This window comes from Micropterus salmoides, unplaced genomic scaffold (genome assembly GCF_014851395.1).
Source record: "Micropterus salmoides isolate LMB-PRFRI ecotype aquatic unplaced genomic scaffold, ASM1485139v1 Ms_hic_scaffold_4, whole genome shotgun sequence".
Classification (NCBI taxonomy): domain Eukaryota; kingdom Metazoa; phylum Chordata; class Actinopteri; order Centrarchiformes; family Centrarchidae; genus Micropterus; species Micropterus salmoides.
The window spans coordinates 19,710,136-19,731,185 of NW_024043372.1; the positions used below are offsets into that span (position 1 = coordinate 19,710,136).

Consider the following 21,050-nt stretch of genomic DNA (forward strand, 5'->3'; position numbering starts at 1 on the left):
ATGTCATAATGTTGCCAGACATTTATGAAGATCTGTAGCCTTTAAGTATTGGTGCTGAAAGTTGGTCTGCTCACCTGATCATAGCACTAGGCTCTAACAAAATCTCGGACATTTGATGCAGCTGTGCCACACGTCATATTTTTTGGCGTCACTTTAAAATGACAGCTCTGAAGCAAGAACATCTCATTCAATTAAATGCAAATCGCTTCGACTCCTCTCTCCTCGAGAGGAGAGGAATCGAGAAGGTACAAAAATGAAAAACTCAACAATTTTTAAAATATATATTTTATATGTCCTATCAACAGGATTCATATATTTGTAAAACACTTGTCACTCTCTATCCCAGAGGTTAGCAAATAAGTCTGGCATAGGGCCAATTTTTTTTCAAGCTGTTATATGACGGGCCATTGACAAAATCAAATTATTTCAAACCACGTGTATGTTTAGCTCAGTCGGTACTGTGCGGGACTCCCGTTAAGTTGAATGTAGGATCACTTCCATCTTATAGTACAGTGGTTCTCAACCTTTTTTGGGCCAGCGCCCCCCTATCCATTATCCAGGTCCCTTACTGCCTCCCATCAACAAAGATGTTTGCTATTTGCCCAGAATATTGTTGTTTTTATTGTTACTATTGTTATTAAAACATGGAAAATGTGATTGTGGCCCCTTTTCATCTCAGTAATAAATTAATCCATTTTAATTCAGTTATTGACTGGACTTTTATTAGCTCATCTGTTAATAACTTATAACTCAGTGTTTCCCACAGAATGACAGTGTAACTGTGGCGCAGCTAGGGCCTATATACAGCGTGCTAGCCTCAAAAACCCAGCTGTATTCTAACAGTAACTTAGCTCTCCTTATTAGCTAGGCTCCTTACATGCTTGCCAATAACTTTTAATAGCTGGGTCTCTGACAATTGTGTGACAGTTGTGTTGCACAGATTTGTGCAGCTTTGTTCACGAGGGAGAGAGAGCGAGGGACGGATGAGAGAGACGAGCCAGAGGATGTGCTGCGCGAATACACGCTGCCTGCAGCTCAAATACGATTTTAAATAGGCCTAGGAAAAAAAATCTAAAATCAATATGTGGCGGTCAGCGTTGATATTGTGGCAGGCCGCCACAAATAAATGAACGTGTGGGAAACACTTCTGCTCATGTTCAAAACTTTCTGCACATTCAGAATCTCTCCCACATATCTGAGTACTCTGACATGTAAAGAATAAAAGTTGTAATGGGAGACTAACGTCATTAGCCTATTTAAAGAGAATTCCTAATATTTTACTACATGCCCTATGCTGCATTATGTTACTGATTCGCTGGAAGTATCCCCTCGGCGTCTAACAGACAAAACTGAATGAGACGAGGAGGTGCTCATGCCAGGGGAAAACGAAACTAACTGACAACACCTGTCATCAGCCAGAAATCTCCGACTCCGTTAACTTCAGCACTTCTGATAAAGTGCCACTTACAATCCCCAACAGAGCAAGTTTGGGCTTCAGTTTTTAATGTTTTTATAGCCTACTGAAACTACAATATAGGCTATGTACGCTTTGGCACAAACTGTCTGCGACTCACAGCGCGAGGTGGGTCCACGTCACTGCTGCTTTCAGGGTTGGTCCGACAGCGGAATATCCCTCTTGTAAATGTGTAACCACTGTGATAACAAGACGTTCACGGTGTATTCCTCAGAGAAATAAATACTTTTCAACCAAGAAAGAGAGCGTCAATTTTCCAGAGTTTACACAGTAAACGCCATGTGGGTAAACTTTTAGAGATGATACTCCCGTTCCTGTGAAGGCAAACCACAAGTAGCTGAAGGAGAAAAAATACACAGTCTCTTCCAGTTGCAGTGGACTAAACTGGCAGGTTTTAATGTTGCAGACCACAGTTTTTTGCAAGTAGTTTAAAGTTTAAACTCGTATTGTTGTGGATCTCCCCTTAGAATTTCCAACCAACAAACACCCCCCAAAGCATCTCAGCGCCCGCCTTTCCAAAATATTGATCCAGCGCCCCCCATCGTTCCGGAACGCCCCCATTGAGAAACACTATTATAGCAGATAGTTTTTTTCTCCCTTGTTAAACAAATTGAATAAAAGGACACTTTTGCACATGCTCACAATAAAGCATGTGCTGCAGTGATGTGTGCACGTTCTAGCGTTTGATCAGCATTCATTAACCTATGAACAACTTATTTTCATTTCCCTGAGAAAATTCAGGGAAATCTGATCACACGTTTACTGGCGGCTTTTTCAGAGGCGTGTCAAGCAAGCCAGAGAATCTTTTGAATGTCCTTCAGAACTCTTCAAAGTAAAAGCTCTTAATAAACTCGACATGAAGCATTGCTGTAAAAGACGTTCTCGTGCTTTTATTTTAGAGGCACAATCACTTAAGAGGAAGTGATTGTGTGAGTAACTGTTGCTGTCATGACTGACATCTATTTCAGCATCAGCCATTATCAGTTTATTTATCTTAATATTATTATTATTATTATTTATCTTGCTATCAAAGCAATCTGCCCACGGGCCGCCAATTGCCAACCACTGCTCTATCCATTCATATACATAGATTTACTGTGTGGATGCATATGTAGAAACCACATGGAAAACATTTAACACTGAACTATGAACTATGAAACTGACAGTAAACTTTGGATATAATGGCACTACTGCTGTTAGGTAAAAAAAAAAAAAGAAAAAAAGAACTGCAGCTGCAGTGACCCCTATATAACTAATATACACATCAATCTGAATTATTCTATTGTGCATCAACTTTTTCATTGCATTTTTAATAAAAATCTGTCTGTGAGTTGTGAAATGCATTAGCACTCAGGATGTCATGCTGTAAATCACCCTCCTGCCTCAGGAAGTACTCAGAACTCACTTCCTACTATATGAAGCACAGACACTTGTGCACTTTGCCTTAAATAGGCACACATTATCTCATTCACACACACATACACAAGGCCTGGAAGATAGTCTCTGTGTAGAGGGCACTCTTTCATGCTGCGACCAAAAATAATCTTTATCAGGGGATTTGTTGGACAATGTTCATTTTCTTAACACAGAAGAACTCACCAATAACTCTCTGTATATGTGCAAAATCTAAATCAAATATATATTATATATATTAAAAAAGCATCCAAGTGTGACTGCAGTGAGGACTCACTTCCTGCTAGTTCAGCACACATCCATTTATTGAGGACTTAGTGGTATTCAGCAGAGACATGATGACTAACAGTACATAAGAATATTCTTTCAGGTGTGGGTTGTTGTGAAGTTGTCGTCACTGGGTGGACAGTCTCACCCTGAGCCCTGGTCTCTGTCATGAGAAGTGAGTCATGTCTGCAATGCACTATTATTATCATCTGCCTGGGGAGGGAATTTGAGATTTAAAGGGGATAAAAGGAATTAAGTTTGAAAAAAATAAAGTATATTTTGGGTGAAAATGTGTAAGATTGAAACTACCCCTCAGATAGGTTAGTATCTTGCCCAAGATACTTCTATATGTGATCATCTGCTACCTGTAACACGATGGTAATTAGATATCACCAATGTGACAGATAATAGCTACAGGATCTATATGTGCTGAAGTACAATGATTTGTGATTGTAAGCAACAATAATATTCTAAATCAACCTGGTTGTTGGAATACATTTTATTATTTATCAATACGTTTTATTTAAGAAGTACAATTACCAATCATTGGTTACCCTAAATTGTCCTTAGGGTGTGAGTGTGAGCGTGAGTGGTTGTTCGTCTATGTGTGGCCCTGCGATGGACTGGCGACCTGTCCAGGGTGTACCCCGCCTTGCACCCGATGTCAGCTGGGATTGGCTCCAGCCCCCCCGCGACCCTGTACGCAGGATAAGCGGTTGACGATGGATGGATGGAATTACCAATCATATTTTATCTAAACTTGCTTCTACATAGAGAAACAATAACTTAAATGCAACTTTTCTACATTCACTTCTACGGGCATAAAATTGTTACTGATCCCAAATTCTAACTTCTTTAAACAATCAAAAAGGCTTACGGATGAATTTTCTGCTAGTGATGGATGGGTTCCTATTCTGTTTTAGTCACCCCCACTTTTACAGTTTCAGATTGATTTACTCACTATAAACTCTGTAAAATGGGTTTTCTTACTGTCCAGCCACAACAGTTCAGATGAGACAAGCTTATGAAGCTTTACCAGCAGCAGAGAGTGCATCATGGACTTTCTTTGCCCTCGGTTGATGAATTACCGTCTGACTGGTGGAGGTTTACATTCAGGCTGAAATGACTACTCAGGACTGAAAAAATGCATGTTTTCTGGGTAAAAAAAACATTTAATGTACAGTACATTTATAGTACATTTACATTATATAATATATATTTAATGTATAGTTTTATGTATAGCTGTAGAAAAGATGCTTGAAGTGAACACAGATCAAAGATAAGGCAGTAAAATCTGTGCATAGTGAAGATGTAAATACAATTTTTATCTATCATAAAGCATGAGCTGTCTAAAACATGTTAATTGTTATTACACTACCATTTCTTTGGAAAGCCTGAGAATTGATTTCATGATACTGAGCTGTTGTTTTGATTTCCCTTTTTTTTTTTAAAAAGACCTTCTGAATTCATGGGTGCCCAAACAGACACTCTTGAATGGGCTATTTACAAGGTCTGTACGTGTACATTGTTGATCCTCACTTCCTGCATCTTACATTTAAACAACATACTATTTGTGCCTGGTTCTAGCTCTGATAAACACCAGTCATCTAGTCAGTCGGTTCAACAGAGAGCTCTGGAGTCTGGTGCAACACGATGTAATCAGTCTATTCTTACAACACAGAGTGGAGAGAGAAGAGTTTCATATGGACCTGTCAAGTTTTCTTTTTAGCCATGTGACATGTGGCTTGAAGTATCAGCCCAGCCAGTTAGCGAACACGAGAAAGCTCTTTATGTCTGGAAACAGCTCAACAAAATGTTCAACAACTTTGTTCTCCTCCACAAAATTTCTGACTGTCCATCTCTAGTCCTCAGTGACACTTACCATGAGCTTTTATATAAATCACCTAATAAATAATCTGGTTGATTATGAGCTCTATGTCCTGAACAACATTGTTGGAAGCATCAGAAAATACTCATTCTGCAATAAAAAAGGGGATAGGTTTTTTAGTCCCACAAGAACTCATGATGAAAAAACTAAATAATCTGTAAATGTATTAAAAGATTTTGGTGCACCCCTTTCATGCTTCAGCAGCTATCATCAAGTGACTCATCTTTTATTTGCCAGAGCAGGTCAGTATATTCTCGTACACAAACGAGACAAATACAACCATTATGTCGTTTACATTTTAATGTAAAAAGCTAACAAGCAGCAACCTTCTGCATATTCTCTCTCACAGAGGATGTTATTTATATATATATCTAACATGATTCTCAGACAATCTTCAGACAACAGGGAAAATTCTACTGGATTCCTGTGTCAAAAAATTGCACGTTACAATATCACCAAAAGGGATGTTATTGAGATGCTTTATCCCGGTTGGAAAATGCGCTTATTGGCTTTTGTGCCAAGATAGACAATAAGACTCATCAATCACATCTGTATATAAAAGGTATATATATTAATTCTTCTTCTTGTATTTTTCTGTTCTATTTTTATTTAATGTATATATTCTTATCTGTTGTGTACATCAAATTTGAAGCTACAACCAGCAGCCAGTTAGAAAAAAGCTTGGCTCTGTCTAAAAGTAACAAAATTCACCTACCCACTGTACCGTTACATAATTTCTTGCAGGTTATAATCAACACTTTGACATAACAGTGGTACCAGCGTTAGCTAAAACACAAAAAACACAATATATTTGACATGATTTGCAGTAATGTTAGTTTACCTGTTCAATAGGGAGAAAGCCGAGTCTGGGACGGTTTTTATATCCAAAACAAAGTGGAGGTCTCCCCATGACTCAAATACCTTTCTGATGTTTTCGCCCAACGTCGATCTGATTCTCATTTGGCCTGACTGGCTTCAGAAGCGCACTTTTCGTTGTTTTTATCTTTACGTGGAGGGTTGGAGTCTGTGTTGTGCTGGGAGCCGGTCTTTTTTTAGGTGTTAGCAGACTCCATTTCGTTAGCTGCAGTGTTGTCACTGTGTGTACAGTTCAGCATAGCGGCTGTTCCAAGCAACCAAGTAAGCAGCTGAATGCTTCATTTATATGTGAGTTTATAACCCATTCATAAATAAGCAATAAAAATTTGATTCATTTCATTAAAAAACTACACATAGTCCCTTTAATTGAAGTTATAGTATTTCTCAGGCAAGAGCAGTGACTTACTTATTTCTTCGCTGGTTGCCTGGCAAATTAATGTCAAACTAGGACATGAGCATATGCTACAGTGCCTTGCAGATTGCCTCAGTGATGTACATTTGTACTATTCCTCTAGCCTATGTTATTAGTTTGCACACACACGAGTCATGAATCTGTAACATTTGCTATCACTCACCAACACCGCAGCTCCCTGACTGAAAAAATAAAGCACATTCTTCAAACCCTGTCTTTTTCTTTCACACCTTCACAAGGATTGTCTTACATTCTCGGTTTTATCTCCAAATGAATGTAGGATGTCTCAGCAGAGATATTACTGGCTACCATTAGCTAAACAAAGTGCAAATACAAACTTTGTTCATTGACAAACAAAGTAAAAGTAAAGGTAAAAGTAAGTGTGAAAGGTCCAGATTTATAGAATCATATATTTGGCGATTGGCGCAACCTCCTGACGATAGTAGAAAACATTACTGAGAGAGCTGCCAAATGTTAGCCCTCCTTAATATTATTAAATTTTCCCAGGTTCGGTGGGGAAAAGCTCCAGTTTTCACACATTTGGCACCAATATGTGTTCCTACCCTACAAAGTGACATAATGATAACTCTTCCTTCTTTTAAAGTTTCCTCACAAGACTCCAGAAGTAACCACGCCGGTTCGAAAAACAGTCTTGCACATAACCGCCCATACTTAATCTGTTTGATCCAATTCCTCTTAACATCTTTTAAAATATTAATGTTTTCTACAAAAGCATCAGACCATGTGTGCTGTTAGCTCTCTGAAATAGGCTACAACAATGTTCCCCATGCTAGACTGATTTAATCATACCAATGACCAAATTCAAGATGTCAGACCACATTAATAATTGTCACCTTCTAGACACAGAAAGGCTCCAGCCGCCCGGCAAGTTTGAACACAGCCTTCTTGCTGTGAGGCAAGAATTCACATAGATTAACATGTAGACTAAGGTGTTAAATTTAGGATTTTTATACACCATACTGTATCTTAACAGCTATTTTATATATTATTTGTTATCCTGTTATCCGGATGAAATCATTAACCTTAACTACATTAATATTTTTATATGTCATGGTATGGCAAATTCAATACATTCTTATAAAATAATATAACAGTTTTACTGTTATGTTTTACATGAGACCAAACTTCTCATATTAATTTGGTCGACAGAACCACAGCATCCATCAGTTCTACAGGTTTATCAGACGGGTTTTGGTGATGCAGAAAAAGCTTAAATAAAGAGAAGTTTGTAGTTAAGTAAGAGGACATGTGGCATAAAAACTACACTTTTACAAGCTTTTGGTCTTCAGATAGCAAACACTTCCTGAAGCTCGTTTGGTTAAAGGCTGAAACTAAGGAGAACACTTATTCTTTCTAAAGCTGATAAAAGAGTGAGTCTGAGTGCAGCCAAAACACCTCTGTATCTTTCCATCTTCAGGTTATCAAAACTTGACTAATCATCCTGTAGCTCCTAGAAAGAAGGAGCAAAAAAAAAATCAAGAGCAAGATGACAGCAAATAAAGACAAGTGCATTGGATAAGAGGGGAAGCAACAATGTGGTGGGAGGGTGTGTATTTGTTATTTGTGTGTGTGTGTGTGTGTGTGTGTGTGTGTGTGTGTGTGTGTGTGAAAGGCAGAAGAGGAAAGGGAGTGTGTCTCCAGCTTCAGAATCTTTGCTTTTTTCTGCCACTGTTGTCAGCAGACAAACAGGAATTGTTTGTTGTATTTCTCTGAAGGACAGACCGATTTAGTAGAGTGGTGCTGAAGTGTAACCCTGTTAATGTTTAGTCATAGTCCACATGTTTAATATATTGAATTAAGCCTTCTGGGCGATATACCAGTGAAAAGCTCTGGGAAGCTGTGCTGCATGTTGACAAGATGATATCTGACTTATCTCCAAGTAAATGGGCACTTGTTGGCAAATAAATAACACAGTTACAGACTGTGTTTCAGTATGACTGTTGGAAACATGGACAGTGATATGGCCTCTTTTCTGTGCTGTGGCTGAAATGATTTGCACAAGCCTTTGTCCTGGATATTTGGAGGAAATCTGGGGATTTTATGATATGATTTTATGCTTGGTCTAGTCTAAACTTTATTTCTAGTTGCAACTGCAATGTTAATTATTTTCTGTTTTACTCCTTTTTTCACGACAACATCATGCTGAGCTGCTTGCGTAGTGGTCTGACCATTGCTCTCAATCAAGTGGTCTGTAGATTTACTGTATTTCACTCTGCGCCTGTGGAGACGTTCTGCAGCAACAAACATTCCTTTTAGTTCGCGAATATAACCCGAGGAGCATTCACCAGCTGCCACCTACCTAATAAAAGCAGTTTCACTTCTCTGGCTGCCTTCTCTCCGTCCTCTCGGAGGTTTTTGTCAATCATCTTTGACCTCTCCGCGGCAGCCTTATCCTCGGCGCTCACCGTACAACCCATGGCTCCAAACGCAGGGGCGCACCGACCACTCGCGCAAAACAAAAAGAGGCTTCGATGCTGATGATCTCAGCGCGCCGGCTGATGCCAAGAATAACGATGGAGCAGCTCCTGCGTCCAGCCGATTTCAGAGTTTTTACCCAAGCGTAAAAAGTCAAGGTTCCTGCTCTCCTGTTCAACTAGGAGCTCAAAGATGAAGCCGACGCACCGAAATCATTTGGTTTATTAGACTGTTACCGCTGGTCCATGTCTACGCGCTCAAAGCCCTCCGTCCTGCATCCATGCATGTGCTCGCTGCTCGGCTGCAGACTATCCTGTCTGTCACTTGTCTCGTCGGCCTGGTGAACTGCTGCAGTCCTTGCCTTTCCTCAGCTGGGCTCCTCAGATATCCTCCGGTATTCCTAGACAACTGGACGCGATCGAAGTGACATGGACAACTTGTCGCGACAGTCCAATTAGAACAGGTGAGCTCTCCGCGGTAGCTTGTGTGGAACCAATTAGGGGTAAAAACAGTGAGGCGTGATTTCAGGAGTGCGGTGTGCAGACTGCAGTGGGAGCTGTGCCAGCATCAGTCCTCAGCATTTGTCATGGATGCAGGCTCTCAGACGACGAACACAACCAGCAGGCTGAACTGCGCTCAGTGACTATGAAGGAACAGGTTTGTCTTTGCAAGGATGCAGGACGGGACCTTAAAACGGAACGTTAAAATGGCTAGTGGTTCTGTCACATGTTTATGACATACCTTGGCACATAATCAGGCTGACAGAAGAGTTGGCAGCCAGCGCCCCCAAACGGACATGAACAGATATTTTCTCTGGTGGAGCTGACAGATAATGGATTATATGTTCTGTAAAAAGGCATAATAGAAAATATGAAGGTGCTACAAAAATATATATTGCGCCTTTCATGCAAGAAATGCGGCGCAAGGTGCTTTACAAAAGGAAAAAAACAATCAGACTATTTAACAAGAAAAATTAAAAGTTAAAATATTACAATAGGGTAATAGCAAACACACAAAAATTAAAATGAAATAAAACACACAACTGAAACTTTAAATTTAATGTAGCCAACAGTAGGATTTCTTCCATGATTCCATTAAATGTAGCAGGAAATGGAGATTATATTACCTGAGGTGTAAATTAATTAGTGTTGTGTAACAGTAAAATAATAATGAAACATAGACATAACAAGGTCAGCAGTGAGGGATCATTATGACCTAAAGTTCAGATTTAGTGTATTTTGTAAACACGGCTTAGTTTTGAAAGATACATAAGAACACTGACTAGGAAAAGATAAACTTTCTTGACCATGTGTGTGTGTTTGGGGATGAAGATATTCCAACATTGATCAAATGTGTAAATGTCTATTAAAAGTATAAAACACAATAAATGACAGACAACACAATAACCAGAAACACATGCTGCTTAAATAAGAATTAGCTTCAGTTAAGGTGAAATGATTACAACAGAGACAATGTAAAAACATCTACAATTATTTTATTGCCAAACTAAAACTGTCCCTGCTATTTACACTTTACAAGCTCCAGTAAATATGCATCACAAATATAAAAGGTTTACATTTATATACAGTATTTATATAAAGCCATGTCTTATTCACCAAAATTCATATACCTTATTGTTATTTTATAGTCGTGTCATTTCCATAGATTTATGTCTTGAACAACAGCTCTAATAAAATATCACATAGATTTATTTATGCATAACGCACATCAGTGCAATTGCATAATTTGATATACTGCGTGTGGGATTAAAACTGTGGTAACTGTTAAGCACTAGGTAGTAATTTGTTATGTTTCCCTTAAAGTCAAGAAAAACTGTTGTATGTATATGTCAAAACTAAACCTTCGTTTACAACACAACACTGCAAATGCATGTAGAAAAGCAAGGGACTCCTCTGCTGTTGTTCATAATCTATCCATAAAAATCAAATCTGCTAAACAAACACAGAATAGAGTAATATATAAATAAAATGAGAGTGGGAAGTAATGATATACGCAGGACTTTTCTGAAGCCTGAGATATAAAACCATCTTTCTTTTTTTTAAAAGTGTTCATTTATGATCTATTATAATTCAATGCACCTGTAGTATGTGAAGTGAATTTTTATGCAGGTTCTCTACTACTACTATGGGACGCAAAGTTCAGCTGAAGAATTACTGATCCATCCTCATCCCTATATTAAGCTCAAAAATGAACACCTCATCACTGACAGAACATCTCAACAGTCATGTTGGAACCATTAGTTAATGTAGCATCTTTTAAGAAGGGCTTCATAATACTAATATCACACTATAATAACTAGCACAGTAGAGGACTTCGGTACGCTCCACTATAAGATGCCAAGTACAGTATTACAATAACAATTATGTATGACAAGTGTCAGCAGGAAAATCTCTGTTACTGTGCAGTTCACTAAACCAACTACAGGACAGACTGGACGTAACAGCATGCAAAACATTAACATCAAGTCTAAAAAATCAACAAGGGTGAAATAGCACATCAAAATACTACAAATCAGTACAGCAAAGATGTTGCAACAGAAACAAAAATGCAAAATATGTTTTCAAATGAATAAAATTAACTTGTGAAACTCTGCCAGACCCACCAGTGGGTTCATCTGTACAAATTCATGTTGCTTGGCCAGGTATTCATCAAACCCATAAAGCTTGGGTGGGTTCACCCAAATGATAGAAAAATAAACCTAACTTACCTTTTATAAAGTAGCTAGGTGTATAGCCAATAGTGTTTGGTTTTATATGCATAGGTTTTGAGATATGTACATTGCTTACGTGTCTAGTTTATGTCAGAGCCTGGGAAACAGAAACTACCTGCTAGATACCATATTTCTCACTTACTAGAGGAAAGTGAATCTCTGCTGGTAATGAGACTGCAAGTTTAATAAACCAGATATAAAGTGTTAATAAGTGAGCTTTAGAGGTGCCGGCAGGCTGATTTTGTTTTACCTTTGGGCCGAGCCCAACTAGCTGTTTCTCCCTGCTTCCAGTCTTTATGCTAAGCTAAGCTAAGCTGACTGTATATTGTTGTATATTACACACAGATATGAGTGGTATCGATGACAAGAAAATGAACGAAGGTACTTCCCAAAATGTCAAACTATTCCTTTCATTTGAGTTTCCAGAGCAGCCTCAAAAAACACAGCTTGAGTTAGAATTTATATGAATTGATCATAAAATGTTATGCATCATAAAACTTCAATTAAGTAACATGTAGATGCAGAATATGTGATATTATAAAGTGTGGAAGAAGTGCTTTCTGAATTTATATAAAAACGCAATGAGAGGTTTAAAGGGGGTATCAAGAATTTAAGAAATGAATGAGCTAGACTCAAAGGTCAACTGTCGGGGTGAACTGTACTTGATTTATATTGAAGGTCACAGTTTAGCATATGTGTGCTAAAAGTTTTGCAAAGGGAGGTATCAAATCCTAAAATACTGCTCTATATTTTTAAAAGCATTTAAAATATTATCAGTCAGAACACCTTCCATCATCTATATATTGTAAGCTAAAACAAAAAACTGATGTATTTGGATCATTGACTTCATCATATACAGTAGTTAAATATAGTCTATTTGAAATTTTGACAGATATAATAGCTAAATAAATATACACTCCTGTTTTTACTGTAAGTTCGTGGGGTGTTCCAAATGCTAAAAGGCACCATGGTTTCTGAATTAAGTTAGCTGATCTGGAACAAAAGCTTAGACTGTATGAAATATGACATAACAATAAAATGTCACCTGCACTGTAAGGTCTTAAATATTTTTTTTTTGTGTGTTATATTACACCGTAATGGCACAGTTCAGAGTTCTGGTTCTGGGTGAGATCATCTGACTGGCCTCTGTTCTGCATCCTGTGGAAAACAACTTGTGAGTTATTTAGCCCTTTCTCATGTATATCTTGATGTCTTCAGCCTAACAGACAATCACACCTTCTTTGTCTGTACAGTACCAGCCGTCAGTTGTTTGTGTATAAATAAAGATGAAGCAACAAGAAAAGGACCATTTCAACAGATGGTAATAAAAAAGACCCTGATCAGCCCTGATTAATTGTAGAAATTGCATTAACATTGCACTACATTAAATTGAATTATCGAACATCATTATGAAAGGATTTTGACCAGAGATGTGTTAAGTTACAGGCAAAAAACTAACTTGATCAATACCAGTATGATTCCAACCAACATACTATACTTTATATTTCGTATTGTTACAAAAACCTGGCTTGCTGGGCAGCCCTGTAGTGTCTTCTCACTGAGGTGTTAGGGCTCCCTTTAAATTAACCAGTTGTCCCCCCTCCCCCGCTTTCCGAAGCTCTCACACACAGTTAATTAGCATCTAGTGGCCTCCAGCAGCAAGGCCGCCCCCTGTTGTCCAGTCGACGAAAATGAAGCTCAGACTCATCACCATGAAAGAGACACCCAAAGCAGCGAAACAGATAGCCTAAGAATAAGGAAAAACAGCCTAATTAACAAAAGCTCTGGTATGCATAAGCCTGTATCACACAGGATAATCACCATATTAGCAGAATGAATGGTTGAAGGGAGAAAAATTTAAAGGCCTCACCACTATCTTGGGTGTAGAGTTCATGGGTTCTACGTCTTTGGGAACGATGCGGATGTAAAAGACGGCAGGGAAGATGAAAATGAGGCAGGGAGCCGACGTGGCACCTGTAATGAGAGAGAGAAAGGGCTGTTTAAAACAAAGCATACAGTACTACAAAATTTCACTGAACGCAGTGATATTTTTCTCTGAAGATTTTTTAAAAGGGGCAGCAAGAGGAGCAGGCGATTTATATATTTTTACTCTCCAGACTCACTATAATATGAGACCAAACATTTTCTCTAAAATAAAAAATGTACAATAAAAAAATGTATCATGATGGCTCTCCCCCATGTGTATGTATGTATGTATATACATAACAGTAGTCCCGAATGTCTCCTTCCAGTATGGATATTTTCTAGAACCTGACCTTGGTAATAACAAATGTTAAAATGTAAAATTTTATAAATCTAACAGGGGTGCTTGTTTCTTTATTGTGACTTGATCTAGCTAACATTTCATGGGTTTCTTCTCTTTTCCCTCTAACTTGCATCTAATCTAATGTTCATTATATAAGGTCGAAACATTGTCATTATTAAACCTTTGTTGTATGGAGTTTGAAGTCTGCAGGCGTTCCCTTTTTTCACCAAAGCTGTTTTCTGATAGACTTACAAGTGCGGATTATGTTTTCATTCAGATTTTGCATTATTGTTTTTTATTTGATTTTAGCTCGTTTTTCAACTCAGAATTACCTCACTTTGAGAGCCATAAAATATACAAAGGATGCTGCAAACAGCTCCATATATTGCATCATCCAGTTTTTTCCTTCTGCTTCTGTATATTCATGTGTATTGAAGTGAGCTCTGTGTGTACTTAAATGCATGCACCAGTTTGTCAAAGCAGAATCTGTTGATTTGAAGATGCCCTTGGTGGTCTTTTAACTTGAATGTTTTCAACTTTCATCTCTAACCTGGGAAACATGACTGCCAATCTGAGGACAGAGCGTGACAATAATATTGACTCAGGTCATCAGTTTGTCCGTGAGCAAACATGCACTGGTCACGTTTTTCAGTTGCGTTTTACTGTTGTTGTTTTTTTTGCGTCAGAAACTGGAAAGTATAAAACACAACATACGCTGTCATGTTAAACAGGAGGATGCAGTCTGTAAACAGAAACAGAGTGAGTAACCCATAATCACATCATATGTAGAATATAGTCAAAATGAATCCAGACAAGTGGATAAATAAGCTGTGGGAAACATTAAGTGTTGTTTTAAATGTTTTTTCTAATGTTATTTAGTTATAATATAGCATACTATGTTTGCTACTTGTCCTCAACTTTTAAGCTTGTCATGGTGATGATGCTTTTTGGGAAGTCCTCCTTAAAAAATTGTCTTAACATTAAAGGGAAACTCTGCTTATTTTCATCCAGCATCATTACAATGGGGTATGGATAGTATATATAAAAGAACAACTTCCCTCCATGTTCTCCGTTCATTTGCTAGCAAAAGTCCGCCGGATGATGCTGTTGTTTAAACTACAGATTGTACTTCCACATTTTTTGTATGCCCGCCTCCACTGACATTCGGATCGAGAGAGGGGCAGCTCCTCACTGCTGCAGAATTAACTGGCTACAACAACCACTGGCAGAACGCAATATTCCTGTAGATATGGAAGAAAATGAATTTAATAGTGTATGCTGGAATCACACTCAGGGCTGCTTATTTGAGCCAGTGCGGAGGTATTACAGAGTATGGAGGAGAAAGAGGCCGCCACAGATGAAAGTCAAGTACCGCCAGCTGGAGAAGATAGCGAAGGATAGCGAAGAGCTAACACATGCCAGGGAAAAATGGTGCCGCTGCAGTAAAAGTGCAACAATGGAATCGCTGTGCGTTATACCATAGCTTTCGGCCACATTTGGACAAAGGAGTGCTTCAGACATACTTCAGGATCCTGTAAAAGAAACCAGTTTTATGTAAATACCATCTTTCCAGCAGTGAAATGTTCCAGGAGGAATAACAGCAGGAGCCAATAACCTAAAAGACCAGCAGTGATATCTGAATCTTTGTAGTTTTTGGATTCATAGACAAACTAACCAGACCATCATTATGATACCTTTGATTCTCTTTCAGCTTTATGTTCAGTGCTTTACTAACCAATGATGCCGAAGATGCCCAGAATGTTAGGAGCGAATATCACCAGCATGTTGATGAAGGTGAGCAGAATGAGCGCGATGGCAATGTGACGCAACCAGCTGAAAGACTTGGTGGGGAATAACATCTGCTGGATGGCTCTACGTACCTGTGGACAGACAGAGACAGAAGATTCAGTAAGGAAATAATATAACTATATATAAATATATATAATATACACTGAGCATCTCAAGGAACAAATCAACAACAAACTCACAGGGAACAATACAATAGGGACTGTCAGTGTTACGGCAGTGAGGACAGCCACTCGCACACACAGGATCAGAGTGTCATATGGGTCAATCCGGCTGTAAGTGTGCAGCAGCTCAGGCTCCACATTGTCTAAAAAAATATAAAGACAAATAACTTATTAATAAAGTGTTCTCGTGTGAACATCATTCAATGATAATGCCTTCTAGCACTGGACAGCACATTGTCACCCCAAGAGGGAGCCTGGGCTCTGTAGGAAGGGAAGTAAATACTGTACCTGCCTCTGTTTTTCTTCAATACAGAGAATACTAACCATGAATCATTATATCCCAAGGAAATACTCAAAAGCATACAAAGAATTAAAAACATAGATTAGAACATTTATTTTAAACAATCTAAGGTGGCTTTCTCTGCTCAAAATGTTATATTATATTTTATCTATTTGCTGCGACTGCATTTTGCCACAAAACGTATTCAAGTCATTTTAAAAGCCACATTAGTGCAATATACTTATGAAAACCAGCAATGTCTCATTATCTTAAATCACAAATTAAATAATTTCTCCAATAAAGTCACCAGTGGGAAATTGTCTCTGTGACAGGAAGTAAAAACTGTTTGTGAGTAAAATACAAACTGTATTTTGAGCAAGCACACCATCCATATAAACCTGCACTCACTAGCAATTTGGTGCTATATGATTCTTTTTTCACATATGGATATGGATTCTGGATAATGGTGTCTTTAAAGGAGTTATTCCCCAATGCCAAATTGAACAATTTGCATGGCGAAGCTTTAACATTGCAAAATAAAGAAACTAGCAAAACAAAGGCTTTGTAATTCACCTTGAATTATACTTTTTATCAGAAAAGCATCTCAGTGTTGCCTCTAAGCCAAAGCAGCACTCCTTTTGCTTTACTGTGAATGTTTTGACAAAAAATAAATGCACTGACTATCTGATTTTTGCATAAACATTTGTATTTTTCCACTGATATTGTAAACACAACCCCCAAAGAAAGAGACAACTACTCTCACCTTTAAAGGTCAGGTAGCCAAAGAGAGCTGCCAGAAAGTACATGCTGTACATGACAAAGATGGAGATGTTGGACACTTTCTGCATCCTCTTCTGCGTTGGACTAAAATCAGAGAGTTGAAAGTTATGTGAATGCCACATTCTACACTGACATGTTATCAAATATTGCATGTGACAGAGGGGTGACTCACTTGCGGAGCTCAGTATAGATGGGGAGGACCTCGGGGTGGCAAACGAAGGCGAAAGCCAAGATGGGAATAGTGTATGCTGTCTGTGAAGAACACATAAACACGTGACTTTCTATGATTAGCAAGGCAACTGAGCCTCCCAAAATAAGCGTGGGAACTCAGGCTAGGCTTGTGGGCTTAATAATTGAAAACGATACAGAAAAGCGGACAGTATCTTAACTTCAGCTGCCTACTTGTGAGTTGATGGTGAACATGCGGGGTGAGCAACGGGAGTCATCATCCTCGTGAACCAGACCATTGTTGTAGTCATGGCCATGGCTTGAGACATTCAGGCTGAGGTGGGCAGCAGTACTGTTGGCTGAAAACTCCTCGAATGGGCAGGTAATCTGAAACTTCTTATAGATAACCTGCAGAGAGAAGAAAACAGGGGTATAAAGAAAGAAAAGACAAGCCATTTCACAGCAGATTACTGTTACTCAGCCTCTAAGTACTTAGGTTTTACGCTCGATCTTTGATGTATCTAGGCAGCTCTTATATTCGCCTTATCAAACATAGCCACATGCCACTGAAAACAGAGACGAGGGTGGGAAAGAGATGAAGGTGGGAAAGTGAGTAACGTCTGCCAAGATTACATGCCAAAACAAATGAGGCTGCTTGTGAAGGGTCACTGTGATGATGTGCCACTATGTGAGTTGGACCAACTTACAGCACTGAGAAAAAACACCATGCAGCTGAGAGAAAATCCGCTGGTATAACCGAGGTAACCTGAAAATAAAGCGAAAGAGACAATAAATGTAACAGAGCCCTTAGACGAAGCTGATCCATTTGGCCTTCATCTGCTGTTTGGAACTACAAGAAGTCCACATAGTTGGAAGGTTTCCAACTGTTAAGCTAAGAAAAAATACCCATCAAAATGACCTCACATCACTGTGAGACCAAAGAGCATGTTTATTTCATGTAATAATGAATAGCTCATCTCAGGGAAAATTACGTCTAATGAGGAACTCGCTGTTTCCACTGCCCTTGGTGGGATAAAGGCACATTAATTGCTTGACTTACAAGTCATAAGAAGCAAGCTTGACTTACAAGTCAAAAGAAAACATAATCTTAATTATGACAACTCCTATAGATAGAATATGTTTTGTAAAAAGAATTAGATGGATGTTCATATGTGAATGTAAAATACTTAAATACATCCTTAATAACTTTTAATGTATTTTTTTCTTTTCTTGGCAGAACTGGGCTTCCATAGCTCTCAGTGGTTGAATGGGTGTTAAGATCCTAAAAAGGTTTCTGGAAAAAGTTCCTGTGGCAAAAAGAACCACTAATCCACAAGACCCCTGACAAAAGTCTAACAGTTAACAGTCAGACACACAGATGATGCGCGTCATTCAGAGTTGCTAATAGTTCTCAAACTACTTGGGAGGATGAAACAGACTGTTCTAGTTCTACTCACCGAGCTGTTTCATTAAAGCCAGGGGCAAGATGATACTGCCAGAGACCATGATGACCAGGTAGTTTCCATTCAAGTACCACAGACTGGAGAAAAAAATCTAGTTTACTTTGGTGAGCGCAATATTTCAAACATTGGCACAGAGACACAGGACTCACAGAGACAGAGACAAAAATAGAGTTAGATGTTAGATGATAAGATGTGTTTACACATTTTGCGAAACTGTCGGTACTACTTTTTCTAAAATCACGGAGTATGAGAGCACTTGTTTCAACAACATAAGGTTGTTAAAAATCTACTCGTCCAGATGACTGATGTGCCACATTTTGCTAGACCAACATCAACCTGCTGAGAACATCCTTGGAAAAAATGTGTCTGCTTATGTTGCCCTCCACAGAAGTAATGGAAGAGACTGTTGTGTAACTCAGATGATTTATGTGACAGTTTACAGTGGCAGAAACGGGAAAGACATAGTGGAGCCTAAACAACACAGCACAGATGAAGTCAGTTACTGTTACCAATGTCAGCTTGTTCCATCACTCCTTTGCTATTTCTGTCTTTTTCATTCTCTCTTTCTTCTCTATTACTCACCCTATACCATAACACCCAGAAATAGTTTCCATCTCAAAGACATCGCGTTTTGGATCAAGGCTAAAAAAGATGTAAGGATGAAACGACATATCCAATCTTAGCCCTGCCTCCCCCTTCAATCCAATGGGGGACCTTGCTGCTATATCATCATCTCCTACATGTGGACATGTTGGTGCTGGGATGCAGTCAGAGGTCTGAGTGTCTGTCAGGATGTTCTGTGTTGATTGACTGTTCACAGTAAACACTGTTATGTGGTTAAACAGCTTGTTTATTGTCATGTGAATAGATGTGTTTCAGTCGTCGAGGTGGGCAACCACAAGTTTCCTTACTGGTGTAGAAAAGACAAAGTCTCTTTGCACGTAGGCTCAGGAAAACTGAGCGAGAAATCTGGGGGCAGTGAAATCTCAAACGTCAGGAGCTGTAACCCTGAGAGGAGCACCAGATGCTTACAGAAATGGTTGTCGAACCATTAAACACCACTGTCTCCTAAGTCCTGTGTATAGAGTGGTCTTTGTGTCCTACAGCCCCTTTTAAGCTGCTAATACTGGTATTCTTAACCCTCTGATCGAGACACAACCAGTGGCATCAGCTGTCTGCCACGGTCCTACAAGCTGCAGCATACTGTGACCTATGCTAGCCGTGTGTGTGTGTGTGTGTGTGTGTGTGTGTGTGTGTGTGTGTGTGTGGAGGAGTCCCTTGAAAGCCAGGGAAGTCACATGAATCACAGGTCATGTCCTCCTTGTACTTTTGGTCAGTAGGTCATTTTAGACGACCAGCTTTCACATGTGAAATGAAATGTGGTGCGAGTCCAGAGCTGTTTAGGACAGTTCCAAGCCAAAGGTCAAGTCAATCGAGACCAATCCAAGTCAAGATTCGAGTCATTGAGGACAAGTCCAGGTCACATTACAAGTCTTCATAACTGCATTAAAGTCTTGCATTTAAACATGTTGCAATACATAAGCCTAATCATATTTGTTGGTTAAGAAAGACCTGCCTAGCACTGTTTTTTTTAAATGTTTTTTATTTTTCAGTATCACTTCAATGATATTAGCTTCTGATTGATTAGATTAGATTAGAATTTGTTGTCCCCAGAGGGACATATGTATGTACACCACAAACAACAAACAGCAACAACAACAGACAGGACAGGTGAAAGACTCCTGGTGTGAGACACCTTGTTCAGGGCTGCTGTGGCTGCAGCTACCTTCTGCATCTGAGGGCACTGTACCTGCACCATGAGTGTAGTAGAATTAAGTCGTGATTTAGTGGGTGTGTGATGTCCTGTGCTATTGTGCTTGCAATGCGTGTGATGGCCTTACAATTGAGTTATGAGAGGTTGGGTGTGGGCAGGCCTATTATATTGGTGGCAATATTGGTAATTCTTGTCAGTTTGACCTGGTTTGTAACATTAAGCGCGCTGAAGAAACGGGTGGAACAATAGGGCAGGATGGGTTGAATAATACTCTGAACAGTAGAAAGAGTTAGGGGGCGACATATTCCTTTGAGTTTACCGGACTGTTGATAATCCTTGCTGACTACTTTTCTGAATGTCCTTTGTATGCTGGTCGAAGGTTAGTTTATTGTCCAGTGTGAGGCCCAGATATTTGAAGCTGTCAACCATTACATGTTAATATTACACTATTACAGAAATATTAGCATGGAGTTATTACCAATGTTTCGGTTGAAATCATTTTTATCCTATTCAAATACTGGTATTGGTATATTGGTAAAATCCAGTATCACCATGCCCAAGTCTTTATGGAGTCAAGTCTCTCAAGTTCAAATATCTGACCTTCTCTTTCTGTGACCATGCTAATACTCTGCAAACCCCCAGGCCAACCACCCACCCATTCCACTGTTCTCCTAACGCCATGGCTCTGGACAGCAAGAGGCGCGCTCGGTGTAAATGAACAGTGTGTTCCTCAGTTGGTTGAGTGCTGGCCCTGAAGTGACTTGTCCTTATGCACGGCCTCGGAATTTGCACTCATGTTACACCACCTGCTGCTGTCATTTGTGTGTGTGTGCGTGTGTGACACAGACAGAG

At 39.1% G+C, this 21,050-nt stretch overlaps 2 protein-coding genes and 1 long non-coding RNA gene across 4 annotated transcripts in view; 1 reads left to right on the forward strand and 2 right to left on the reverse strand.

Moving 5' to 3' along the window:
- gnai2b (guanine nucleotide binding protein (G protein), alpha inhibiting activity polypeptide 2b) overlaps positions 1 to 8,768 on the reverse strand; it is a 57,147-nt gene extending 48,379 nt beyond the window's left edge. Inside the window, exon 1 of the mRNA XM_038697479.1 lies at positions 8,651 to 8,768. Within this exon, the coding sequence (XP_038553407.1) occupies positions 8,651 to 8,768 (118 nt within the window). The remainder of the gene's footprint in view (positions 1 to 8,650) is intronic.
- Positions 8,769 to 10,241: 1,473 nt separating this feature from the next.
- Positions 10,242 to 21,050, reverse strand: part of slc38a3b (solute carrier family 38 member 3b) — a 28,836-nt gene continuing 18,027 nt past the window's right edge. For both annotated transcript variants that reach the window (XM_038697477.1, XM_038697476.1), the window contains 9 exons: positions 18,419 to 18,501; positions 17,669 to 17,727; positions 17,196 to 17,369; positions 16,966 to 17,045; positions 16,777 to 16,877; positions 15,752 to 15,876; positions 15,499 to 15,643; positions 13,368 to 13,471; positions 10,242 to 13,244 (listed from right to left, as the gene is read on the reverse strand). In XM_038697477.1, coding sequence (XP_038553405.1) covers positions 13,140 to 13,244; positions 13,368 to 13,471; positions 15,499 to 15,643; positions 15,752 to 15,876; positions 16,777 to 16,877; positions 16,966 to 17,045; positions 17,196 to 17,369; positions 17,669 to 17,727; positions 18,419 to 18,501 — 976 coding nt within the window. In that variant the 3' untranslated portion in view covers positions 10,242 to 13,139. The remainder of the gene's footprint in view (positions 13,245 to 13,367; positions 13,472 to 15,498; positions 15,644 to 15,751; positions 15,877 to 16,776; positions 16,878 to 16,965; positions 17,046 to 17,195; positions 17,370 to 17,668; positions 17,728 to 18,418; positions 18,502 to 21,050) is intronic.
- On the forward strand, positions 15,542 to 18,495 carry LOC119886625. Its single transcript, XR_005441525.1, has 2 exons — positions 15,542 to 15,671; positions 18,199 to 18,495. It is a non-coding gene; the product is annotated as an uncharacterized LOC119886625 (long non-coding RNA).